General features: G+C 46.9%; 1 protein-coding gene across 3 annotated transcripts in view; it reads right to left on the bottom strand.

Annotated features, from left to right (window-relative positions):
- The window catches only part of LOC141153222 (interleukin-13 receptor subunit alpha-1-like), a 154,443-nt gene extending 140,544 nt beyond the window's left edge, over window positions 1-13,899 (bottom strand). For 2 of the 3 annotated variants that reach the window (XM_073637923.1, XM_073637924.1), the window contains exon 1: window positions 13,635-13,898. In XM_073637923.1, coding sequence (XP_073494024.1) covers window positions 13,635-13,719 — 85 coding nt within the window. In that variant the 5' untranslated portion in view covers window positions 13,720-13,898. Of the gene's footprint in view, window positions 1-13,634 lie in introns of all 3 variants that reach the window. The other variant, XM_073637922.1, reaches the window with a different exon arrangement.
- Window positions 13,900-18,476: the final 4,577 nt, after the last annotated feature.

Below are 18,476 nucleotides of genomic sequence, written 5' to 3'. Positions count from 1 at the left end.
TGGCCATCTGGTCCGCATCCATGGGAAGATGGATAGCACGGTCTACCTGGAGATTTTGGCCAAGAACCTCCGCTCCTCCATCTAGGATCTTAAGATGGGTCGTAATTTCATCTTCCAACAAGACAACGACCCAAAGCACACAGCCAAGAAAACCAAGGCCTGGTTCAAGAGGGAAAAAGTCAAGGTGTTGGAGTGGCCTAGTCAGTCTCCTGACCTTAACCCAATTGAAAACTTGTGGAAGGAGCTCAAGAATAAAGTCCACATGAGACACCCAAAGAACCTAGATAACTTGGAGAAGATCTGCATGGAGGAGTGGGCCAAGATAACTCCACAGACCTGTGCCGGCCTGATCAGGTCTTATAAAAGACGATTATTAGCTGTAATTGCAAACAAGGGTTATTCCACAAAATATTAAACATAGGGGTTGTATAATAATTGACCCACACTTTTATGTTTAAAATTTAATAAAATTCAACTGAGCAACATAACTTTTTGGTTTGTAAGATTTATGCTTCTGTTCATAAAACCTACTCTCGTTTGCAGTTTGAAGGCTCTAACTTATTTGCATCTTATCAAACCAGCTAAATCTACAGGGGGTTGAATACTACTTGAAGGCACTGTAAGTGTTATTATTTTACTTGCAGGAAACAAAGTGATTGAGAAGCTGTTGTCCAAGTAGTGGACACCCCTTTAAATAAGTCAATGTAAGAACATCAGACCAGCAATTATTTCAATGGCCTTTCCAAATGGACCTTGAGCAAGTCCTCGCTTGTCTCTTAAAGAAGCACTCCCATGGAATTTTTTTTCATTAAGGGCTAGCTCCCACTTGCAATGCACTCGGATGAGTGTAATCCGATAAAAAATCAGATTACACTTATCCCAATGTTACCCCACTGTGCAGCTCACATCTGCGATTATTTTCTCATGCCGATTTGGCATGCGAAAAAAATCGCAGCATGCTACGATTGTATCCGCAAATCGGATCACATGCACCCCCTATAAGTCTTTGGGTGCGTGTGAAACATTGCACTGCACTCGGATATCGCCCGAGTGCAGTGCAATTCCTGCCGATGCCGGCAACATAGCGGATGGAGAAATGAATTTCTTAGTCTCCTCCACACCTGTGCTGCGATCCTCTCATGTGAGAGAATGGGAGCACAGATCACTGACACTCGGCTCAAGCTTGCAACAGAGCAGGAGCCAAGTGTCATTAGCATACCGAATCCGATGCTCTTGCATCGGATGTGATACGCTAGTGTGTCTCCGGCCTTATTCTGTATATTTGTGCAAGAAGTGTAGTGTAAGTATATTAATATACTCAACTACTGCCGACTTCTCCGGGATCCAGCGCAGTTCGTCTCCTCTTCTCAGTGATGTCACCGCACTTCAGACTCTCCAGGTTAGACTGTGCTCTATATGATTTAACCCAAAGTTTCTCTTTTAATATAAGCCTATGGTGCCTTGTTCTGATGCTTCATAGGTTTACATTGTAAAAGCCATTTCTGGGTCGCACAGCGTGACCTGGCGAGTCTGAAGAATGGTAACGTCACTAAGAAGAGGAGAAGAATGGCTTTCTATCCTGGAGAATGCGATGGCAGGTAAATATATTAATAAGCTGACACTACATTACATGCAAATATACATAGATTTAATGAAAAAAAGTCTTCATGGGAGGGCTATCATTTAACTTCTTTACTAAATAAATATGCTGCAGATTGGTGGGAGTTCAGGTAAACCCCATGATCATGCAAAAGGGTGCTCATAAATGCTTACTTTTGCCAGCAGCATCACCGGACAGAGCGGTTTAGGCGTGTGATAGTAAGGCTATGGGTCCGTTCACCGCTTTGTGTGCGTGCTCCTCCAGAGGAGCTGAGCTCTGCTGTGAGCAGAAGTAAGCTCTTGTGTGCACTCTTTTACCTGATTAGTAGGTGTCTCAGGACCCCACCAATCTGCATCATAAGAGAAAGTGACAAAGAAATCACAAATGATAGGTACCCTTTAAAGAAACGGCACATATTCTAATGTATGTTAACCTTAAACAAGATGTGAAGCCATTAGCGTAGCTTCCGGGGGGGGCAGAGTGCCTCGGACTTAGAGGGGCCCATCTGGAGCTGCGCTATTGTTAATTATATCGGCGTGCGCAGCTTGCCGATACAGTTAAGCTCTGCGGTAACGCAGGGAAACACAATCTCTCTGCACTACAGCTCTCTGTTCTGTTGACCACAGGTCGCTTTAAGCCTGGGGTCTGTAGAACGGCTGAGGTTCCGACACACGCGCAGGACGTCAGAGAGAATCCAAGCGTTGGTCTGCCCAGGCCTCGCCAGTGGAGTCATGAGGATCCTGGATTAGGTGAGTATTGGATGTTTTTTATTTTGATTCAAACTTGTGGGGGCATCATAATTAATGGGGGATCCTGAAACAGTGGAGGCCCTCATATGTTATAGGGACTACTGTCGAGGCCCTTATAAAATGTGGGGCCCATTATACAGTTTGGGGTCTAATGCAGTGGCCATTATACAGTTTGGGGGCTAATGCAGTGGTCATTATACAGTTTGGGGGGTAATGTAGGGCCCAATATACAGTTTAGGAGCTAATGTGGGGCCCATTATACCATTTGAGGGCTCATATGGGGCCCATGATACAGTGTAGTAGCTAATGCATGAGCCATTATACAGTGTAGAAGCTAATGTGGGGCCATTATACTGATTGGGGGCTAATGCAGTGACCATTATACAGTTTGGGGGCTAATGTGGGGCCCATTATACAGTGTAGGAGCTAATTCTTGGGCCTATACAATTTAGGGACTAATGTAGGTGCCATTATAGAGTTTGGAGGCTAATGAAGGGGCCATAATACAGCGTGAAAGCTAATGTTGGGAACATTATACAGTGTGGAAAAATGTGATGGCCATTTTACAGTTTGGGGGCTAATGTGAGAGCCATTATACAGTGTGGTGGCTAATGTGGGGAGGCATTATACAGTTTGGGGGATAATCTGGGGGCCATTATACAGTTTGGGGACTAATGTTGGGACTATTACACAGTAGTGTGGGGCTAATCATACAGTGTGGGGACTACTGTGGGGGCCCTCATACATTGTAGAGACATCTGTGGGATTGGTGGGAGCTAATGCAGGGGCCATTATATTAGTTTGAGGGCTAATGTGGGACTACTGTTGAGGCCATTATACAGTGTGGGGTCACGATACAGTGTGGGTTCTACAATGGGGGCCATTATACAGTGTGAGGGCTTCTGTATGGGTCATTATAATGTGTTTTGGGGGAACAGTGGAGACATCATACTATGTAAAGAGGAGTTGTGGGGGTATCAAATTAATTGTATATAGAGGAGCTGTGGGCCCATCAGACTGTATATACAGTCATGGCCAAAAGTTTTGAGAATGACACCAAAATTATATTTTCACATGATCTGCTGGCCTCTGGTTTTTATTAGTGTTTGTCTGATGTTTATATCACATGCAGAAATATAATTGCAATCATATTATGAGTACTAATAGGTTATATTGACAGTTAGAATGAGTTAATGCAGCAAGTCAATATTTGCAGTGTTGCCCCTTCTTCTTCAAGACCTCTGTAATTCTCCCTGGCATGCTCTCAATCAACTTTTGGACCAAATCCTGACTGATAGCAGACCATTCTTGCATAATCAATGCTTGCATTTTGCCAGAATTTGTTGGTTTTTGTTTGTCCACCCGTCTCTTGATGATTGACCACAAGTTCTCAATGGGATTAAGATCTGGGGAGTTTCCAGGCCATGGACCCAAAATCTCTATGTTTTGTTCCATGAGCCATTTAGTTATCACCTTTGCTTTATGGCAAGGTGCTCCATCATGCTGGAAAAGGCATTGTTGGGCGCCAAACTGCTCTTGGACGGTTGGGAGAAGTTGCTCTTGGAGGACATTCTGGTACCATTCTTTATTCATGGCTGTGTTTTTAGGCAAGACTGTGAGTGAGCCGATTCCCTTGGCTGAGAAGCAACCCCACACATGAATGGTTTCAGGATGCTTTACAGTTGGCATGAGACAAGACTGGTGGTAGCGCTCACCTCTTCTTCTCCGAATAAGCTGTTTTCCAGATGTCCCAAACAATCGAAAAGGGGATTCATCAGAGAAAATGACTTTGCCCCAGTCCTCAGCAGTCCACTCCCTGTACCTTTTGCAGAATATCAGTCGGCCCCTGATGTTTTTTCTGGAGAGAAGTGGCTTCTTTGCTGCCCTCCTTGAAACCAGCCCTTGCTCAAAGAGTCTCCGCCTCACAGTGCGTGCAGAAGCACTCACACCAGCCTGCTGCCATTCCTGAGCAAGCTCGGCACTGCTGGTAGTCCGATCCCGCAGCTGAAACAGTTTTAAGATACGGTCCTGGCGCTTGCTGGTCTTTCTTGGGCGCCCTGGAGCCTTTTTGACAACAATGAAAGCTCTCTCCTTGAAGTTCTTGATGATGCGATAGATTGTTGACTGAGGTGCAATCTTTGTAGCTGCCATACTCTTCCCTGTTAGGCCATTTTTGTGCAGTGCAATGATGGCTGCACGTGTTTCTTTAGAGATAACCATGGTTAACTGAAGAGAAACAATGATACCAAGAACCAGCCTCCTTTTAAAGTGTCCAGTGATGTCATTCTTACGTAATCATGACTGATTGATCGCCAGCGCTGTTCTCATCAACACCCACACCTGTGTTAATGGATCAATCACTAAAACGATGTTAGCTGCTCCTTTTAAGGCAGGACTGCAATGATGTTGAAATGTGTTTTGGGGGTTAAAGTTCATTTTCTGGGCAAATATTGACTTTGCAAGTACAGTAATTGCTGTTAAGCTGATCACTCTGACATTCAGGAGTATATGCAAATTGCCATTACAAAAAATGAAGCAGTAAACTTTGGAAAAATTACTATTTGTCTCGTTCTCAATACTTTTGGCCATGACTGTAGAGGAGCTGAGGGGACATGATACGTTATATAAGGGAGCTGTCCGCTCACCATACTAAATATAGAGGAGCTGTACATTGGTGGATTCAGTGTACATTATTAAATGATAAGTGGGCACTTAAGAAGCATTATTGTTATAAGGGCACTCTGAGTATTGTGGCTGTCACAGGGCAAAATGTGGATGCTCTTTTCTAGGGCATCTGTACAGGGCATTAATATTTTCTAGGGGGCAATTTTACTATCTAGATGCCACAAAAGAGGCATTATTACTATTTAAGGGGCACAGTGGTGGGCATCATTATGTTGAGCAATAAGAAGAGTGCTGTTATTGTGCCAAATAGCAGGTGCAGTAATAGGGACACACAAGTTAGCAGCGGCTCAGTATTAGGGTATCAGCAGGATGAGGAGTTTGTGTAGGTTGGGAATAGATGGGGACGGGGCTGGAAATGTGAAAAGTCAAATGAGTCTTAGTTGTAATCTCTGCAGCTGAGTCATGGCTGGAAGAAGTTGTCATGTTGGTCTGGGCCAGATAGAAAAGGCGGGAAAAGTGAACGATTCCATAAGAAATAGTGTCACCTGTAAATCACTATATATAACTGTACTGCAATCTCTTATATGTTCTGCAGGACTGGTACTTACCACTATATGTAACGATATGGCGGTAATATTAGTGCGCCACCATAGTTATAATCATGGTTACCGGTTAGGGGCCCACTCAGATGTTTCGCTTTTCCCTGAGCTGAACCCTTAGCTACGTCTCTGTATCAAGCCTTTTGTTAGTGTTATGTTTGTCTTGATTGTTTTAAACTACACAAAATTAGCTAACAATAGTGAGAATCTCCCCACGGACAAAGGAACATATCCTTATTTATCAAATAGAGACGAAATGATGTAAAGCTGCACTCACCGTTTATGTAAAAATAAGACTAAAGATCCTGGCAGAGAAGTGGTTCCGATTATGTACAGAATTAAGTAGAGGAAACAAAGATGTATTGAAACTTCACAGAAAACTGCATTGAGTGTCCTGCACAGTGCGAGTGAGCACATTATAATCAGTGGGGCTCTGAGCTCTGGTACCCCCACATTTGGAAAATTGTGACAAGTTTGCTGATTTTCCCTGTGCCCCCTAACTATAGATACTATAGATATATATAGTGGTGGTCAGCACTGGTCCCATTCATGCAAATTGAGTTCACTGTGGTTTTCTACATAGCTAGGGGTCAGGAAGCTGCTGTGTACAGAAAACAGTTGCCCCTTTTACTGAGGACCAATGGAAGTGGACCCCAGCCATCTTAAAATATATATTTATTGACTTACGTTAGTGTCACCACTAAAGCACTGAAATAAAAAAATAAAAAAATACCGGAGTGGTAATTTAACTATTCCAGGGCTACAAAAAACATATTATTATATTATTAGATATTTATCTAATCCTACACATTTTTTTAGAATAGAACTTACACATGAAAGTAAAAATTGTATCAATCATTCTGTTTAGTAAAGGCTGCATGATATCAATTCAAAAAGTCAATGAAAAATGCATAAGTAAATATAGTAAATAATAAGTGATGTGAACCTTGTCTCTCTCATTCCTTTAAGGGTTTTTTTTCCATGGGGCTGATAATCTGCTGCATATTACAATAGCAGTATTGTGAATATTTCACTAAATCTCATTCATGCTTTGTAGAGAAAATGCTCAGGATTAAAGGGGTTGTCCTGTGAAAATAAAGTTATCCCATATCCATAGGGATGATCGGTGGGATTCGACTACTGATTCCCGCACTCATCAGCAGGACAAGGTACTTTTATCCCCGTTAGAATGGAGCTACCGGGTGCATGATTGACCTGTACTCCATTAATTCCCTATAGGGCTGCCGAGGCTCCGCACTCAGCTTTTTACAGCAGCCCCATAGAGAATGGAGTGGCGTTCAGTCGTCTGACCTGTTGCACCATTGTGTAATAGGGATATAAAAAATTCCCCCGTCCTGCTGATCCGGCAGACACCAACTGATCAGCTAGTTAACGCCTATTCTATGGATAGGTGATAACGTGTTTTCACCGGACAACACCTTTAATTAACCCTGCATTACATTGCAGATTTAACATTTTTGCAATGCAATGAGTAAAGTGTGTGATAACTCTGCAGTGTTTCAGCAAATAAATCTGCACTTGTTTTTGGAAACATACCCCAACACTACTTTCTTATGGATTGTAAACTGAAATGCAAACAAATCTATTCTCTCTTCTCACTATCTTTGCTGCATTTTATGTCTGTTTAAATGATCTCTCCATGCATTTATTATGCTTTGCTTATATAGCGCCATCATATTCTGCAGCGCTTTACAGACATAGTCTGTAAATTACTGTCCCCATTGGGGCTCAAAATCTAGATTCCCTATCAGTATGTCTTTTGATTGTGGGAGGAAACTGTAGAACCCGGAGGAAACCCACAAACATACAAATCCCTGCAGATGGTGTCCTTGGTGGGAATTGAACAAAGGAGCTGAAGGTTGCAAAGAAACAGTGCTAACCACTGAGCCACCGTCCTGTAAAGTGTACCTATCATTTCCATTTTTATATGTTATCCTCCCTTAATTTTGCTGCAGATCGCTCCAAAGACATCTCACTAGCACTTATTTCTTCAAGCAACGCTAAAGTGCTGCCCAATACACTTACTATTGAGCTCTTATACTCCATTTTATGTATACTCAAGCACGGCCTGACCGCTGTTTGCAGAAGTGAGCGCTAGTGAGAGATAGATAGGAGTCAGCAGCACAGGAAAAGCGCAGAAAAATATGTCAAAATAATTCGAACAATTAAGTACCCTTTAATCAGGTACAAGCAATCATTTTACAAAATTTATTGGTGCAGAGCTAAAAGGTTTACTTTCTAAAAGTCTTTTGCATATCATAATAATGGATAGGCTTTTTTACACTGTTTAGGGCTGCAAGGAGAGGGACTGAGTTAACCATTGCCAGATTTTTACACAGAACTGCTGATATTGAGATATATATCTATATATATCTATATAAACACCCACACATACACGTATCTATTTTATTATATACACATATACAGTGGTGTGTGAAAGTGTTTGCCCCCTTCCTGCCTTCTTATTCTTTTGCATGTTTGTCACACTTAAATGTTTCAGATCACAAAATAAATGTAAATATTAGACAAAGATAACACAAGTAAACACAAAATGCAGTTTTTAAATGAAGGTCTTTATTATTAAGAGAAAAAGAAATCCAAACCTACAGGGCCCTGTGTGAAAAAGTGTTTCCCCCTAAACCCAATAACTGGTTGGGCCACGCTTAGCATCAACAACTGTAATCAAGCGTTTGTGATAACTGGCAATAAGTCTTTTACAATGCTCTAGAGGAATTTTGGCCACTCATCTAAGTAAAATTGTTGTAATTCAGCCACATTGGAGAGTTTCCGAGCACAAAACGCCTTTTTAAGGTCATGCCACAGCTTCTCAATTGGATTAAGGTCAGGACTTTGACTAGGCCACTCCAAAATCTTAATTTTGTTTCTCTTAAGCCATTCAGAGGTGGACTTGCTGATGTGTTTTGGATCATTGTCCTGCTACATAACCCAAGTGCACTTCAGCTTGAGGTCACAAACAGATGGCCGGACATATTTCTTCAAGATTTTTTGGTAGACTGCAGAATTCATTGTTCCATTTACCACAGCAAGTCTTCCAGATACTGAAGCAGCAAAACAGCCCCAGACCATCACACTACCACCACCATATTATACTGTTGGTATGATGTTCCTTTTCTGAAATGCTATGTTACTTCTACGCCAGATGTAATGGGACATACACCTTCCAAAAAGTTCAACTTTTGTCTTGTCAGTCCACGGAGTGTTCTCCCAAAAGTATTGGCCATCATCAAGATGTTTTCTGGAAAAAATGAGACGAGCCTTCATGTTCTTTTTGCTCAGCAGTGGTTTTAGTCTTAGAAGTCTGCCATGCATACCATTTTTGCCCAGTCTCTTTCTTATGGTGGAGTCATGAACACTGGCCTTAACTGAGGCAAGTGAGGCCTGCAGTTCTTTGGATGTTGTTGTGGGGTTTTTTGTGACCTCTTGGATGAGTTGTTGCTGCGCTCTTGGAATAATTTTGGTGGGCCGGCCATTCCTGGGAAGGTTCACCATTGTTCCATGTTTTTGCCATTTGTTTGTAATGGCTCTTACTGTGGTTAGCTGGAGTCCAAAAACTATAGAAATGGCTTTATAGCTTTTTTTCAGACTGATAGATCTCAATTACTCATTTTTTTTTCTGAATTTCTTTGGATTTCAGCATGAAGTTTAGCTTTTGAGGATCTTTTGACCTATTTCACTTTGTCAGGCAGATCCTATTTAAGTGATTTCTTGATTGAAAACAGGTGTGGCAGTAATCAGGCCTGTGTGTGGCTAGGGATATTGATCTCAGCTTCCCAAAGATGTGATAAACTATAGTTAATTTATGTTTTAAGGGTGGTAGGGGCAATCACTTTTTCACACAGGGCCCTGTAGGTTTGGATTTCTTTTTCCCTTAATAATAAAGACCTTCATTTAAAAACTACATGTTGTGTTTACTTGTGTTATCTTTGTCTAATATTTAAATTTATTTTGTGATCTGAAACATTTAAGTGTGACAAACATGCAAAAGAATAAGAAATCAGGACGGGAGCAAACACTGTTTCATACCACTGTATATACTCACAAACACACACACATATATATGACGCGCCCCTGGGCCTGTGTCGCGCTGCGTTGCGCACGCGGGAGCTTACCCGGAGCCGGATCTCTTGAGGGTTGTAGTCTCGTGGCGGTGACCCGGTCCGTGCCCAGGGAGTCAAACTGAGCGGCGATGTAACAGCGGTAGATGCAGGACGACTACGCCACCCGTTGAATGCAGCTATGGAGCTGCCGCTGCAGGACAGTCCGCTGAGGCCGGTGGATGGATGGTGCAGCGTAGATGGTATAACCCCCAACGGGAGGGGTATGGCCTCAGGGCAGCAGATGTGGATGATGGGGGTAGCAGGAACCACTCAGAGACGGTGCGGTGTAATTCAGGGTCTTTACTGGTAACAACGATAGACCCTCCCGGAGTACTTGCTAGTGAACGGGGCCTGGTCAGTCCTTGAGCAGATGGGATCTCCCCTGGCCAGGTGGAGTTGTAGGCCTCCCAAACTGACTGTACTCTTCTGGCTACCTTGCTAGAAGCGGATATAAGTAGCCCACGTCCCTGAGTGTACCGTGTGGTGCTCACCCGTATGGCCGGTGACTCGGGGCCTTCTAATGGCTTCCGCTCCACGATGGCGGCGCTGGTCCCACGCGTGTGACCGTGCCTTCGGGTTTCTGGGCCTGAGGACCTGAAATCCCCTGCCGGTCGGCTTCTGCTGCTGGGTAAGAGTTAGTCCCCACAGCCCCGGACGCCGCGTCCGGTAAGAAAGCTTCTCAGTCAGGGCGAGCTCTGCAGCTGCCAGCCCCTGACTTGTAGTAGTATTGCTCCCACTGAGCTTCTGCTGTTTCTTCCTGTGACTGTTTCTTGTCTCTACTCTCCTTGACTCCAGGCTCAGGCCCCAGGACAGGGCCTGCCTGTGGAGCAGAGCCCATAGAGCAGCTCCGCTCCCCGTCCTCTCCTCTCAGAACTCTCTACCCTGCCTCAGCCCCAGGTTTATATAGGGGAAGTCCTTCCCCTCCCAAGACTGGGCAGGAGGTGTGGCATGCACAGGATCCCTGACCAAAGGACCTCCCACCTGCTCTCAGACGTAATATCTCTATCACTGTGGCAACCAGACCCCTGGGGTGTCACATTCCCCCCTAGTGAAATTTAGTACTCCGGGACTAAACATATTTTTGTAACATAACAAAGTATAAACAATAACATTACAATAAGGAAACGCATAAAGCTGGTCACGGCGTGTCCGTAACCGGGTGCAGTCTTTGAAGAAAGCAAGGTGTCCATTTCACCAAAACAGGGAGACGTAACCAGGTAGGGGTCTGTCCTACCCCGAGTCCTTAACAGTCTTTTAGTCCATCCTGGGTTACGCTCCACTAACTGTACAAAGGATTCCCGGTAAATCCACCAAGGACTCCTATAAATAACTGGAAACACATAATATTTACAAGATATGGCCGCTCTCAGTCCTCGGCCAGTGGGGATAAGGATTGGCTGCTCACAGTCCTCAGCCTGTGGGGAGATGGGATGGCTGCTCACAGTCCTCAGCCTGGTTAAGGATAGGGGACACACGGGAACAGTTCACACTTGTCCCAACGGGGACCATATTTTAATTAGCAACACAAGTACCCCTACGGGTAACTATGTACAGTTCCACTTTACCGTACTTCAGTAACGGCATCCTCCTGCTCCTTCTTGTGTGTAGGCTTCAGACCCGTCCGGGTCCTCTTGGCTTTCCTCGTATTGGTAGTACTGCAGCTCCTCCTTGGTTAATGTGGAGGGCGTACAGTCCTTTTGCACCTGGGGAGTTCAGGCCTTGCGACCAGGCGTGGAGAGGGTCGCCGTTGATGACGCCCGGGGTCAGAGGGTGCAACTTTGGGCCTGGGCGCGGGCTGGTGGTGGTAGTGCCCAGGGCTGGAGGGCTTGGCCGCAGGGCTTGTTGCGGGGGCTGGAGCAGGTCGGTGTCTGCAGCGCCCGGAATCGGCGGCTCCACCAGGGGGCCCGGGAGCAGGCTGACGCTGGCAGCCTCCGGGACAGGGAGACTCCTCTTACCTGCTCCCGCGACCGCTCCTGCGTCACGCGTCTTCTCCCGGCGCTGGTTGGGGCCGGCGACGACTGGGGCACTGCCGATGCTGGGCAGCTTAGTCTGCTGCCGGTCCGCCATCTTGCTGTCCGTTCCCGGTGTCCTCCTCCCCCCTAGTGGACCGTGGCCTACCTTCCGGAGATCCTCTTCCGTAGGCCGCGGCTCCGCAGTCAATCGTCGGGGTAGAGGACCTGGCGTCGCGCTCCTGTGACGTCGGCGTCTGCTGGGCTCCTTCCAGGACCTTACGCAACGTCCGGACGTGAGGCGGGGCTTCAGTTCTCGCGCGCTTTCGGAGTCCACGCCCCTCTTCTTCCCGCGCGGCGTCTCCAAGATGGCGCCGGATGGCGGGAAAACTCCTCGGATGGCGGGAAGAAGGCAGAAGATGGCGCCGGATGGCGGGAAAACTCCACGGATGGCGGGAATCTTCACAGATGGCGGGAATCTTCACCACTGGTAAGTTTGAAAAGTCTCTTTTTCAGGCACGCAGTACCCGGTGGTTGCGGGCACGAAATCCTGCCGACTACGCCAAAGTTGACGCGCCACTGGGCCTGTGTCGCGCTGCGTTGCGCACGCGGGAGCTTACCCGGAGCCGGATCTCTTGAGGGTTGTAGTCTCGTGGCGGTGACCCGGTCCGTGTCCAGGGAGTCAAACTGAGCGGCGATGTAACAGCGGTAGATGCAGGACGACTACGCCACCCGTTGAATGCAGCTATGGAGCTGCCGCTGCAGGACAGTCCGCTGAGGCCGGTGGATGGATGGTGCAGCGTAGATGGTATAACCCCCAACGGGAGGGGTATGGCCTCAGGGCAGCAGATGTGGATGATGGGGGTAGCAGGAACCACTCAGAGACGGTGCGGTGTAATTCAGGGTCTTTACTGGTAACAACGATAGACCCTCCCGGAGTACTTGCTAGTGAACGGGGCCTGGTCAGTCCTTGAGCAGATGGGATCTCCCCTGGCCAGGTGGAGTTGTAGGCCTCCCAAACTGACTGTACTCTTCTGGCTACCTTGCTAGAATCGGATATAAGTAGCCCACGTCCCTGAGTGTACCGTGTGGTGCTCACCCGTATGGCCGGTGACTCGGGGCCTTCTAATGGCTTCCGCTCCACGATGGCGGCGCTGGTCCCACGCGTGTGACCGTGCCTTCGGGTTTCTGGGCCTGAGGACCTGAAATCCCCTGCCGGTCGGCTTCTGCTGCTGGGTAAGAGTTAGTCCCCACAGCCCCGGACGCCGCGTCCGGTAAGAAAGCTTCTCAGTCAGGGCGAGCTCTGCAGCTGCCAGCCCCTGACTTGTAGTAGTATTGCTCCCACTGACCTTCTGCTGTTTCTTCCTGTGACTGTTTCTTGTCTCTACTCTCCTTGACTCCAGGCTCAGGCCCCAGGACAGGGCCTGCCTGTGGAGCAGAGCCCATAGAGCAGCTCCGCTCCCCGTCCTCTCCTCTCAGAACTCTCTACCCTGCCTCAGCCCCAGGTTTATATAGGGGAAGTCCTTCCCCTCCCAAGACTGGGCAGGAGGTGTGGCATGCACAGGATCCCTGACCAAAGGACCTCCCACCTGCTCTCAGACGTAATATCTCTATCACTGTGGCAACCAGACCCCTGGGGTGTCACATATATACACCTACACTTGTATACACACACATATCTATCTATATATATATTATATACACACATATATGTATATATACACACATTTATATATACATTCATATATATATATATATATATACATATATATATATATATATATATATATATATACACACGCCGGCATTTTTCAGCTGTTTCTTTTGCACATGTGGTAATTCATATGTTTTGGATAGAAGTAGTTACAGCTCTGTTATCTAAACCTTCACATACTGAACCTTTTTTAAGAAGAAAAATCACCTGGTAACAAAAATGGAAATAAAGATTTCAAGTGAAGCTAAATGGTACTCACTCATTTCAGATGCTGCGGACTGTAAAACCACATTCGGTGGAAGCAGTAAGCAGAACAGAGCAGTAAAGCAGCATTTTTTTCTCATTTTTATGACCTGTTCCTATAACACGTGAAGCTGAGAAGCAGCTGCTCCGTCATAGTCTAACACACATTCTGTGAGTAGTTGAGAAGTTTCGGAAAACTTTCATGTTCCCAGAAAACTGACTTCCTGGCATTTTCTACATAGTATCCACCCATTGACGGCTCTATTCCCTCCTACAAGTTTAGCTGATTTCCTCCTACACATATTCTGCGTGTTAGTTACAACCCTACAATATGACAAGTGCCTTGCATTAAATAGGCTGCTGCTCTGCCGCAGAGCCAGGATGCTGTACAAAACTACAGAGTGTGAACTGCGGTCATGTCAGTAGGCAAGTCCCCACATATAATTACAGACTCTATTGCTCCAGTTTCACAATATATTAATACCTGAATAATTCTACATTAATTAGACAATTAAATACGGCTGGAAAAACTCTCTAAGTACTTTATTACAGCTCTAGTCAGTCTCTGAGCTATGCAATTAGAGGGGCATGTACTGCAAATCGTGACCGAACGCGGTTAAAAACACTTGTTGCTCAATCTTCCCGTTCAGAGAGTGAAATGATCTTTTGTGCAGCATGAAAGATCATTGTTCTTGGCCGTGCATAATCCTGTGTAAATAATAACACAATACAAGGATACCCAAGAGAGTAGATTCCTGGAGGTGATATAGATAAAGGGGTTTTCATACATTAATAGTATATATTAGTAATATTTCATCAAACAGGATTACGGACCAGTGTAAACCAAGCGGACAGTCGGAATAAATAGACAATAAAAAGGAGGGGAAAGGAAACCGACCATAAAGTCCCAGACATCAAATAAAGTGAAAAAAATATATATTTATTAATTACAGGTGACAAAAAATGGATAGCGAACAATATACATGATGATAAAATAAATATTAAAAACATCTAAAAACAGGGGCGCATATCCGGGTTATGTGTAGAATAATTCATGTTGGGAACAGACAAAATAAAAAGTCTAATCAATAAACCACAAATTATATATATATATATATATATATATATATATATATTATATATATATATATACAGGGTGGTCCAAAAGTAGGTGGACAGAAAGTGTAATAAGGTTATGAAGGGGGAGATTTATCGAACATGGTGTAAAGTGAAACTGGCTCAGTTGCCCTTAGCAACCAGATTCCACTTTTCATTCCTCACAGACTCTTTGGAAAATGAAAGGTGGAATCTGATTGGTTGCTAAGGGCAACTGAGCCAGTTTCACAGATCTAGTTTTCACAGATAGATCTCCCCCAAATCTGTTTTCTTTTCAGATAATTCAGATAACACATGATGGCAAATAATTTAAATACAGATCAAAGAAAATGGATTTTAACAGAGTATTGGAAATCTCAAAATGCAGAAACCGTTAGAGCAAATTGGGTTGAAAACATTTGGTGCTCAAGCCCCAAAGAGACAAACCATTTATCACATTCGGTAAACCGCAGAGTCCAAAAAAGTCCACCAGAAGAGCCTCTTTGGAATTGAGAATATCACGAGCTTCTATCATGCGAATCCTGAAATCTATTGGGTGGAAAGCTTATCGTCCACGTCTAATTCATGGTTTATTGGAGGATGATCCAGACAGGCGGCTGCAATTTAGTGTTTGATAAATCTCCCCCTTCATAACCTTATTATACTTTCTGTCCACCTACTTTTAGACCACCATGTATATATATATATATATACTAGATGGTGGCCCGATTCGAACGCATCGGGTATTCTAGAATAGGTATGCAGCCGACGGGGCGCAATTAGCAGAGCGGCGTTTAAATTTGGCGCCCAAATCGCTGATTGGTCGCGTTAGGCAACCGCGACCAATCAGCAAAGCGGTGTTTAAATTTGGCGGCAATATCGGTGATTGGTCGCGGGCGGCGGCCGCGACCAACCTGCGAACCGTGTTAGTGAGGACTGGAGAGCGTGTTTAAATTTGGCACCAAAATCGCTGATTAGTCTCGACCAATCAGCAGAGCGGTGTTTAAATTTGGCGCCAATACTGCTGATTGGTCGCGGCTGCCGACCGCGACCAATCAGCAGAGTGATACACAGCGGGGTTTAAATTTGGCGCCAAAATCGCTGATTGGTCGAGGCCGCCGGCCGCGACCAATCAGCAGAGCGTTGTTTAAATTTTGCGCCAATACTGCTGATTGATCTCGGCCAGCGACCGCGATCAATCAGCAGAGCGTTGTTTAAATTTGGCACCAATCTCGCTGATTGGACGCGTCTGGCGTCCGCGACCAATCAGCAGAGCGTTGTTTAAATTTGTCTCAAGCTCGCTGATTGGTCGCGGCTGGCGTCCGCGACCAATTAGCACAGCAGTGTTTAAATGTGGCGGCAAGATCGGTGATTGGTCGCGACCGCTATTTAAATGTGGCGCCCAAATCGGTGATTGGTCGCGGGCAGCGGCCGCGACCAATCAGCAGAGCGGTGTTTAACTTTAGCGCCAAGATCACTGATTGGTCGCGTGCGGAGAGCGCGACCAATCAGCGAATCGTATTGGTGAGGAGCGGAATCGTATTAGTGAGGACCGGGGAGCGCCGCTGCCTGTGCGGCTACTTCCGCTGAGCGAACCCGGGACATGAGCGACTGCTCGCAGCAGAAGTATCCCGACACACAGCGCCGCTCCCCGGTCTTCCCTTCACACCCTAGCCGCTCATCTCCCCACAGTATCCGCATGGTGTTACAAAGGTCCGGACATTTGTGTTAAAAATCGCTGATTGGTCGTTGGCGCTGCCCGCGACCAATCACCGATTTGGGCGCCAAATTTAAATATCGGCCGCGACCAATCACCGATCTTGGCTCCACATTTAAACACCGCTGTGCTGATTGGTCGCCGACGCTGGGCACGACCAATCACCGATTTTGGCGCCACATTTAAATAGCGTCCGCGACCAATCAGTACAGCGGTGTTTAAATGTGGAGCCAAGATCGGTGATTGGTCGTGGCCGATATTTAAATTTGGCGCCCAAATTGGTGATTGGTCGCGGGCAGCGCCAGTGACCAATCAGCGATTTTTAACACAAATGTCCGGACCTTAGTAACACCATGCAGATACTGTGGGGACATCAGCGGCTAGGGTGTGAAGGGATGACCGGGGAGCGGCGCTGCGGGTCGGGATACTTCTGCTGCGAGCGCCCGCTCATGTCCCTGGTTCTCGCAGCGGAAGTATCCGCACAGGCAGCGCCGCTCCCCGGTCCTCCATTCACACCCTAGCCGCTGATGTCCCCACAGTATCCGCATGGTGTTACTAAGGTCCGGACATTTGTGTTAAAAATCGCTGATTGATCACTGGCGCTGCCCGCGACCAATCACAAATTTAAATATTGGACGCGACCAATCACCGATCTTGGCTCCAGATTTAAACACCGCTGTGCTGATTGGTCGCAGCCGATATTTAAATTTGGCGCCCAAATCGGTGATTGGTCGCGGGCAGCGCCAGCGACCAATCAGCGATTTTTAACACAAATGTCCGGATCTTTGTAACACCATGTGGATACTGTGGGGACATCAGCGGCTTGGGTGTGAAGGGAGGACCGGGGAGCGGCGCTGCGGGTCGGGATACTTCTGCTGCGAGCAGTCGCTCATCTCCAGGCTTCTCGCAGTGGAAGTATCCGCACAGGCAGCGGCGCTCCCCGGTCCTCACTAATACGATTCCGCTCCCCGCTCCTCACCAATACGATTCGCTGATTGGTCGCGCTCTCCGCACGCGACCATTCAGTGATCTTGGCGCTAAAGTTAAATACTGCTCTGCTGATTGGTCGCGGCTGCTGCCCGCGACCAATCACCGATTTGGGCGCCACATTTAAATAGCGGCAGCGACCAATCAGTACAGCGGTGTTTAAATGTGGAGCCAAGATCGGTGATTGGTCACGGCCGATATTTAAATTTGGCGCCCAAATCGGTGATTGGTCGCGGGCAGCGCCAGCGACCAATCAGCGATTTTTAACACAAATGTCCGGACCTTTGTAACACCATGCGGATACTGTGGGGACATCAGTGGCTAGGGTGCGAAGGGAGGACTGGGGAGCGGCGCTGCGGGTCAGGATACTTCTGCTACGAGCGCCCGCTCATGTCCCTGGTTCTCACAGCAGAAGTATCTGCACAGGCAGCGCCGCTGACATCCATGCGGCTAGGGTGTGAAGGGAGGACCGGGGAGCGGCGCTGACATCCAATTGGTCGCGGCCGCTATTTAAATGTGCCGCACAAATCGGTGATTGGTCGCGGTCTTGGCCCGCGACCAATCACCGATTTGTGCGCCAAATTTAAATATCGGCCGCGACCAATCACCGATCTTGTTTCCACATTTAAACACCGCTGCGCTGATTGGTCGCGGCCGATATTTAAATGTGGCGCCCAAATCGGTGATTGGTCGCGGGCAGCGTCCGCGACCTATCAGCACAGCAGTATTTAACTTTTGCGCTAAGATCAGTGATTGGTCGGGTCCGAAGACCGCGACCAATCATCGAATCGTCTTGATGAGGACCGGGGAGCGTCTGCCTGTGCGGCTACTTCGGCTGCGAGAACCCGGGACATGAGCGGGCGCTCGCAGCAGAAGTATCCCGACCCGCAGCGCCGCTCCCCGGTCCTCCCTTCCGCATGGAGGTCAGCGACGCCGGCGGTCTTTCCGCTGCTACCGGCCGGGAGATGAGCGCCTCGCGCCGCTCATCCCCCGGCTGCATCTCCGTCCCGCAGATGGGTCCGGCGGTCGGGGTCCTTCTGCTGTTACCGGCCGGGAGAT

The sequence above is a fragment of the Phyllobates terribilis genome, unplaced genomic scaffold (assembly GCF_046119375.1).
Source record: "Phyllobates terribilis strain yellow unplaced genomic scaffold, ASM4611937v1 Scaffold_7__3_contigs__length_470593459, whole genome shotgun sequence".
NCBI lineage: Eukaryota > Metazoa > Chordata > Amphibia > Anura > Dendrobatidae > Phyllobates > Phyllobates terribilis.
This window is presented reverse-complemented; position numbering and strand designations above follow the sequence as displayed.